The 9,238-nt window shown below is 36.4% G+C and overlaps 1 protein-coding gene across 1 annotated transcript; it reads right to left on the bottom strand.

The window, feature by feature from the left end:
- Window positions 1-22: 22 nt before the first annotated feature.
- Window positions 23-2,147, bottom strand: LOC118738484 (protein zwilch). The gene is made up of 4 exons (XM_036469419.1): window positions 1,905-2,147; window positions 1,106-1,848; window positions 861-1,039; window positions 23-808 (listed from the first exon to the last, which is right to left on the bottom strand). Exons 1-4 carry the CDS (start codon window positions 2,052-2,054, stop codon window positions 720-722), a joined length of 1,161 nt encoding a protein of 386 aa, XP_036325312.1. The 5' UTR covers window positions 2,055-2,147; the 3' UTR covers window positions 23-719.
- Between the last annotated feature and the right edge of the window lie 7,091 nt (window positions 2,148-9,238).

The raw sequence follows: 9,238 nt of genomic DNA, 5'->3' as shown, positions 1-9,238 counted from the left end.
TGCAAGGCAAGTGAACATAGGAGAGGAGAAAAGCAAAAGTAAACACGCAATCCATAAGTTTACATACACTCAAGTGATTATAGTTTTCTGTTCAATAAACCTTAATCAAAAGGATCAATTGTTATTTATTCAGGGGCGAGACATGTTAAGACTTAACATTTTAGGTGTAAATAATGGGCACCATACAAACAAAAAGAGAGGTTAAGCTCAGACTCAATTTTTGGACTGATAAAGTGAGTTGAAAATAAAGTCGGAGCTAACAGGGAATTCACATGATTCAACTGTCATAGGCAATTAGTTGAATCCAAAGTTGAACGAAAGTGGCCAGCTGCAGTGGAATTGTGACAATCGCTAAGCCAAATTTTTGTCGCTAAAGTTTTCTAAATGAAAAGCAGTGCGGCCTTAAGGTATATAACATGGAAGAGTAACACGTGCAATGTATAATCAGCCAAATCTCGCGATAGGGGGCATGTAATTAAATGTAGCGTGCTGTTAGGGGCGCCTGCTATTCTTTTGGAGATTTTTTGTGATCAAAATTAACTATATCAAATTTTAGAATCCGGTTATTTTCAACTTCATTGAAAGCGATGATGTGAAAGATCATTTACACCAAGCAACTGCTGCATTCAGCTAAAAGTTGTCTGTAAAATCGCCTCATGTAAATTCCCAATAAGACTCACTTTTTAAGCTTAAGGCTTACTGTGTTAAGATATTGACCTCTAAAAAACACTTACCACAATATTGCAGTGGGCCGCACACTTAAATAACATCGTAAATGCCATTTTTAAGTCTTTATATGAAGAACAACCTATCAAAGAGATACAAGGAATTTAAAAAACTTGTATGTTAATTATTCTTACGTTTCAAGATCTCCCATAACTTGTCGGTGAGATCAGTAAGACGCCTGATCTTTACACGCTGCACAACTGCTTCAATATCGCACTCTACCCCACTTTCTGTGGTGTCAATTACACCAAAACCTGCAATTTCCGTAACTGCTTTGCTGATATTTTCACGTAATTCGTCCACGTCGATGCCACTGCATTGAAAAAAATATATATACATATATTAATCCAAACAAAATCAACTTAAACGTCATACTGACTAGCCACAACGATACACCAGCGCTTCATTACGACCATCAGCGTCACCATTGTCTACGCACTTGTATGCGATAATATCATTTCTTATTACTGTCAATATGCGCAACTGATTCATAAAATCTTCAGTTAATTCATTGCAGGAGCTTAAACAAAAGGACTGACGCAAAGTAACGTCACATGATGTCAAATCCACCAAAGAAGGTGATGCTGCTGTCGAAGACCAACTGCAGCGTACAGATATGTGAGGTTTAATTTGATAGGTGTTCTCTATATAGGTTTCTACTTGTGCCGTCGTACTTCCGGTAATGAGGGCCAAATGCTGACGCATTAACGATTGTGTATTTACTTCGAATGTGGGTATTATACCTTGGCAGGTGACTATACCCCGATTAAAGCATCCTGGTGAGAAGTCATATTGCAACATTAATGTTTTCTCGGCATCTGCTCCGTTGCAGAGTATCCAAATGGAGCCCGTTGCTTCGGGATCAACACTCTGAAATTCCTCTTTACAAATGATAGCACGTGCTTTCTCTACGTTAATTCCTTTGTGGCATTCTTCTTGCTTGAGCCATGGATTTGCTAAGTCTATCCTTATGTTTAGTGAAATATCTTCGATAGCTTCTACTACACAATCGTCCTTAAGTGGACTGCCTGTGAGGTCCATATCAGCCTTACTAACGCCTTCGTTGTTTTTCAAGAGAATATTGGATTGGGATGCGTAGGCATTAGCCATTTTGCTACGATCCTAAAAAATGCACATTAACATAAATATCCGACTGTTCAGAAGCGGAATGAGCTAACCTCGATATAAAAATACACCACTTTACCAGCATAATCATCCGGACCAACAATCTTGGATAAATAGGATGGAGGCTCCGTATAAATGAGTGTATAAGATTCACCATATCTTCGTAACAAGGACGCATAAACATTTGCCAAGTGCGCGGTCATTTTTTTAAATAATTACTCTGGTATGAAGCAGAACTTTTTTTGAAAATCGTGAATGAAAAATTCGAATAAAAAAAATCCAACAAAGCCGTAGCAGGGTTGCTGTGTTTGACGTTGGTTCAAAATGCAGTTAGCCATTGTGAATACGAATGGCAAGATTTTACGCTGCGTTTACATAAGACAATTTCAGACAAGACAATTGAGAATATGTATTAGTTGTCAAATTGTTTTGTAAAGTAGGAGTCCGGACAATTATAAATACAATAAGGGTATTCATCAAACCTTATAAATGCATTGTAAACCGTATAAACTTATAATTGTGTAAACCTTATAAATGAACTGTCAAAATTTGTATGGAAACTCGTTTACACATTTCTGATAAATTTATCCAGCGATTTCACTGAATAAACTTGATAAACTGAAGACAATGCAACTCTGTCGCAACTCTAGCTATGTTTTCTTAGGCAATAATCGGTATCGGCATAAAAATTTTGCACGCAAATTCAACAACGATATGATCCTGATAGAGATCTGGTTCAATTATTATCCCGTCTGTTTGTTTTGTTTCACTGATAATTCGCAAAGTTTGGTAGCCGTGACAAATGAATTCACACACAAACAGACATTCTGCCATTGTTTCTTATAACTTGCTTCAAATAAATAGCCTTTATGTTATATGTACATTTATTTAAATAGATATCTCGTAAATATAATTTTTTCCAATATAGTTAGGTAGTTTCTAAAATTTCTTTATCCCCGTGCTAGTAGTATAACGTTAGTGATACTGAGCTCTATAACCAAAGAAAACACGACTATTGTCGCATGTGTAAATGAAAAGAGAGTGTGGGTCGTTCATGTACCAGAGTGCGTAAACTTATAAGATTATCTGCTTGATAAAGTTATCGGTTTAGATGAATACCACTAATACATAGTCTGTGCGGCAAACACTAAATTGGGTTTTCTCAAACGTAACTCAAAGGACTTTTTAGATCCACTCACATTTATAAGTCTTTACACATGCTTGGTGAGATCTGTTTTGGAATACGCGTGCATTATTTGGGACTCCGATTTTGTCACTCACTCTGACCGCATAGAAAGAGTTCAGAGGCGTTTTACTAAATTTGCCCTTCGACGCATATTTTCTTATGAATCTATGCCATCTTACGAACGGAGATGCAGAATACTGAATTTACAATACCTTTCTAATAGGAGAAAAATCTGTAGTATTCTTTTCATCAAGGATATATGCGATAACAAAATCGATTCCCCCAGAACTACTTTCGCTTCTGCCTTTTTATGCGCCGGAGAGGCTTCTTACGCTACGCGCACACTGCAGCCGGCATCGGCCGAATTGTGCTCGGCCGATATCGGCTATATGCGGGCGATATGAATAAACACTTGCGATTATATGACCGCTGTAACTGCCCGTCTCCACAGGATAAAGTTTATATCTTGATACATATGGAGACCGCTCATTACTCTTCAAGAGCAATATATATCAGAGCTTATATCGTGCCATCTATTGCCGGCAATTTGGTAGTTTGACAGCTACATTTTCATTTGCACGAAATCTTCGTGGCTGCAACATCATTATTATTTTAATATAAAAGCAAAAATTTAGCTGTTTCCTTTTAAAATATTTGTAATTATGTACTTGGATGTAAAATAGCCTATTTTCTAAATTTTTTAAGCGATTAAATCCGGCAAAAATACATTTTGAAAGCTATCTTACAAATGCTTATATCAAGATATAAAAAGCCCACACAAATATTGCCACTAATATAACTTATATCTAGCGACCAAAATGAGAGCGGGGCAGCAATAAATTTTATCCTGTGGAGACGGCCAGTCACACATAAACCGATAACCGAACCGACATCGGCCGTTTATGTCCGTCAGTGACGATAAATTCAAACATGTTTGTTTTTCTAGTCCGATGTCAGATGAAAAGTACCAAAATAGACTGCGAAAAATTAACTTATTGGGTGCAAAAATAAAAAAAATACACATAAAATCACATGTTTAAAGTATGTCAATTAAAATGTATCAAAATATTTTACTGCTCACAAAATTGTAATGAAAACTTGATTTGTGTGTACAAATACGGTCGGCAAATAATCTGGTTAAGTGTGCGCATCATTTCGGACGGTCAAATTGTTCCCATTCACAGATCCATTTGTCTATGTAACTCTATTTGTAATTATGTCGACTTTTACTCATGTAGAGAACGTTTTAAAATTAATATCAATGATTATTTTATTTTCAAGTAATTTATACATGTTGTTGGTGTTATCCTGTATGTATAAATATTATGACTATTTTTATATAACGCGTTATTTTTTTCCTGTTTATCTGTGAGAACAGTGTCCGGTAGATAATTAAACAAATAAATAAATAGTTTTCAGCAACCACCGTTTCATAGCACTCATCTATACGCGCAAGTTTTACATTCATATTTCATGAGGACAGTTTTATATTTTGTTCAAATTCTGACATTTATTATTTGACAATTACAAAAAAAAACTGGGCATGAATGACGTATGACGACAATCGTCTGGACGATATCGTGCTGAGATTGTCTTGTTTCATTAGAGCCAAAAATTGTTCGATCGTTTGTGCGAAATCCTCCACACAATTCTAGTTTTGCTTCACGTAACAGTAACAGTAACACGTAACAGCAACGCAAATACATGAATCAGTGTTTTGATGACATCGTTTTGTCATTATCGTTTGAACGACACTCGTTTCAAAGTGATTCATGCCTTGTTAAAAACTATTAAAAAGTTGAAACTCAAATTTAAGTATATATTTAAGTCTTACCGCAATCATTTCTAAAAGGCGTTGAGCACAAATCGAAATGAAAGTAAACAAAATATCTGATTGAGGGTTGCACAGCGCACTACGCAGATTTGCGCGACCAAATTGCTGCGCAAAGTTGCATTTTTTGTGCAAATTACTTTCCATAAAAATTTTGACATTTCATTTGCGAGTGTTTAAAATTGCACAGTTTGTCCACTTTACGGGGGTTTTGCGCCTTTACATTAGTACCCTTACCATTTACTAAAATATCCAAACCACTTTTTCATAACTAAGATTTTTTGAATGTAAATTTTATTAGCCATACCTGCGTACGCCCATGAAGGTCGCACAGAGAAGAAACATATTTTTATTTTTGAGAAAGCTTATATAATAATAACAATCATTATACAACCTATGAATAAGCAGCGCTACCAACAGAGAAGAAACATAACTTTTTATGGAGATTTGAGAATAAGACCGCTTTCAGACACGTCAAGTCTTGATTTCAAGTCTGTTCGTTCGTAGGCGAAGGAGGTGAGACGAAGAATGTACTCTTCCCTTCTCATCTCACCTCCTTCGCCAATGAACCGAGCAGACTTGAAAGCAAGACTTGACGTGTCTGAAAGGGGACTAAACACAACAATTTGACGGCCAACAATCTGAGATTTTCCTGTGTAAACGAGGTGATTAATAAACGAGCTTTGATTGAGAATATTAGGGGATTCCCTTACACACGTAAAGTCTTATACCGTGTAAAACAAAGCAAAGAAAACAAAGAAAACCCAAATTAACCAAAATTATAGTCAGCCACTTTAAACACACAAGTTAGGTAAAACGATTAATTAAAAAGCTTTAGTACGTGTTATCATGTTGAATTAACTTTTCTTTAAAAGGTGTTCCTACGAGGCAATTTCGCGTTCAGGGTTGACTGGCGACCAATTTTGTTGAAAGCGATTAATTGAAAGGCCGTTCGACCAAAAGGAGAATGCAAAGTTGAACAATGCCTTTTTATGGCGAATATGTTGATATTTTTTTATATCTTGATGTTTTTAGCAATTCAATTTTTTTCATGCAACCCTGCGTGAGTTGAACGCAAAATCGCTTGGTGCGAACGGTCTTTTAGTTAACGAAATGTATGAAATAGTGGAGCTTGTGATGTAAACAAATGCTCAGCTGACGAACCCGCTTTCGCAAACTATTTTCTCAAAACTACTTGTAGTTACAAATACAACGTCGCGTTCTTGCGCGATCTTGATTTTTGGTTCATGGAACGCCCGCTTTGTGAAAAGGTGAGAATAGGAATAGAAAATGTTTACAGTTCTTTTACGAGGCTCGCAAATTTACGAGCTTTACGAGGTTTACGAACCTGAATTGAAACGCCCGATCTGAGTAGTTTAAACTAAGATCAGCCCATAAAATGTCAATTTAAACTAAGTTTACTTAATCTAGGTCTAAACTGGCACTGAAAAATTGGCCCGTAAGCTGCCTTTACATGAGGCGATTTTCCAGGCGGTTCAACATTGCTCTGAAAAAATCGGTCGTGTAAATGGTGATTCAAAAATCGCTTGCCTCAAAGTAGACAGCAAGTCAAACAATCGCCCCATGTAAAGGCAGCTTTATATTAACATGTAGTCCTTTACGGCGCGTTTACATTGGACAATGCTGTCAATACAATAAAAAAAAGGTATTCGTTTTCAAAAACGCTGATAATTGTCTCCGTGGCGTAGGCGTCCTGACAATAGTTAAGACAATTCATTAGGAGCAAAACGTCGAACTTGAACGTGAACCCTAAGTTAGGGTTTACACCAGAAAATACTGTCATGACAATAATGTCAACATTATGTGTTTGTTGTAATATGAATTCACCGTGTTTACAACAAACATATCATTGTGCGGTGTAAACCCTAAATAAGTTACTTATTATCCGCGTTTTTAACAACTAATACGTATTTCTTTATTGTCTTGACAGCATTGTCTAATGCAAACGCGCCGTTAAGAAACGCTTTCCAGCAGAAACTAGTGATAACTAGGGCCAGTTTTTCAATGCCAGTTTAAACTTAGTTTAAGTAAACTGAGTCAAAATTGGACAGCTGGCTGACATTTGATTGGCTGATCTTTGGGCTCTGTCACACGGCCAGTAATTATCACGATATTCGGATCGCGATCCATATTGATGGATTGATGGATCGCGCACGAATGCTACATGTTCAATATTTATCGTGTCAGTATTTGCATAATTTTTGTGCTAAATGCTTATTATGACGCAGGAAAATGGCCCGTAGTCATAGTCAAAATAAAGTCGACTTTAAAGTTAGTTGCAGCTTTTTGACATAATTTTCAATGGGATATCTGTCAAAAAAGCTGCAACTAACTTTAAAGTCGACTTTATTTTGACTATGACTACGGGCCATTATCTTTATTCTGTACGTATAATTTACAGATAATGCATTCCACAATTATTCTAAAAAATCCAATGGCGCATATTCATAGTCATATTTAGTTCACAACTAAGTCGAAACTATCCTAAGTTACAACTAAAGCTATTCATAGTCGCCTTAGTTTCGACAAAGACTGTGGATAATAAGAAGGGACAACTCGTTATAATTGTAGCGAAAGTGAGTAATAGGGGCGTTCCTTCTCTTTTGCTCCAGTACTTTTTTTAATTGGATGAAAAGAGAAGGCACACCCCTGTTACTCACTTTCGCTACAGTTATAACGAGTTGTCCCTTCTTGTTATCTACGTTCTTAACTAGGAAGAAGTATTTTATTAAGTTAAGGAAAAAAGGACGAGATATGTAAAATTAAGTTGGCAGAGCGTGATTTTGATAATATTGAATGATCTCCAATTGAAATTTACAGAGAGCTATCCATTTGAATCGGAAGATGAAATTAAATGCGTATTACAATTCGAGTAAGGCTACATCACAATTTTATAATTCGAATGATATACATATAATTGTGCATAACATTTAGATAAGTGTTTGTATGTTTCACAGCATGCTTTCGATAAATATCGAATTTACATCATTGCGGTAGTTCTGGCTATTTCACACAATTAACAAGAAACTTATACCTTATTCTTTTGCATAAACATGCAATGAAAGTAAAAATTACATAAACGGATGATCAAACTTGACATCTTTATATATAAAAATTAAATGTAGAAGTGAATTTTAAGTTGGTACTTTAATTTAAGTGGCAACTTTATTAGTTTCGACTTAGTGGCTGCACTATGAATACGCGCCAATGTTAATTAAAATTTGTTTTGAAAGATTTTAAGCCCCGAGAGCCGATGTTCGCATTATGAGGGTAAAAGAAGTGCTGACGCAATGCATGGATCGCGTTTGGAAAGTGCTACACGTTCAATATTTTGTATATTATATATATATATTTATTGACGGTATTGCGATCCGCGGTCCAGATTTCAAAATTTTTAGAAATTCTGCGATATGGATCACGTTCCATCAATAATGCATGCTACACCGTCAATATATATCGCGATACTTGGATCACGTCAAAAAATACTGACCGTGTGACAGGGTCCTTAGATTAAACCAGGCAGATCCACGGTGCAGCGAACAAAGGTGGCGCCGTCAGTGGTACCGCTACTTTGGTTTTGCCGATTTTGACAGTTGTGGTAACTTGTAAATAAACCTTTGTTTACAAATCAGCGAAAGAGAAATTTGAATTATAAGTGAAAAATCAGTTTAAAACGTGTTAATTTGCAATTTGTGAGTGATTTTTGAGTTGAAGACTGCGTAAAAACTAATACAATGAAGTGCTGTGTGTTAAATTGCGACCACCGTCAAGATGCAAGAAGCGCAGATGCAAGTGTAGCGCTGGGACGAATCGCTGCATTTTGTGTGCATAGGGCACGGCAAAGCCGTTCCCGAAATGTTTCTCTATTATTATACTAAAAGCATTTCCTCACAATGATTTTGTTTCTTCTCCACGCAGCCTCCATTAGCTAGTTAACTAATCAGTCCCGCAGAGACGCTGCTGCAGTTTTCTGCAGCAGCCTTAATTGCAAAGCAATGGAGTGCACTAAAACGTTTGCTGAAGCAGCCTCAATTGCATACAATGTTCACTGTTCTCTAATAGATTAGGTGAAAAATGCAATATTTTCGCATTTAGCAAAATTAAAACACTTTTTCGCAGTAAAGTGAACTGCCTTGGCTGTTTCTACTCGTTCTTCTTTTCGCTCTATTCTCTGTTTACTTGTGGTACACAAATGTCAACGCCCAGGACGGCGCAATCTTGTATTCTGTCATTCTTGAGGCAGATCGGGCGTTTAAACTGAGTTTAAACCACGGCCGTACACTGAAAAACTTGCCCTATGTGACAATTATCCGTAAAGAAACATAGCTATTACTTTATTTGATATCGAT

The sequence above is a fragment of the Rhagoletis pomonella genome, unplaced genomic scaffold, assembly GCF_013731165.1.
Source record: "Rhagoletis pomonella isolate Grant_MI unplaced genomic scaffold, Rhpom_1.0 Rhpom_scaffold_00004, whole genome shotgun sequence".
NCBI lineage: Eukaryota > Metazoa > Arthropoda > Insecta > Diptera > Tephritidae > Rhagoletis > Rhagoletis pomonella.
This window is presented reverse-complemented; position numbering and strand designations above follow the sequence as displayed.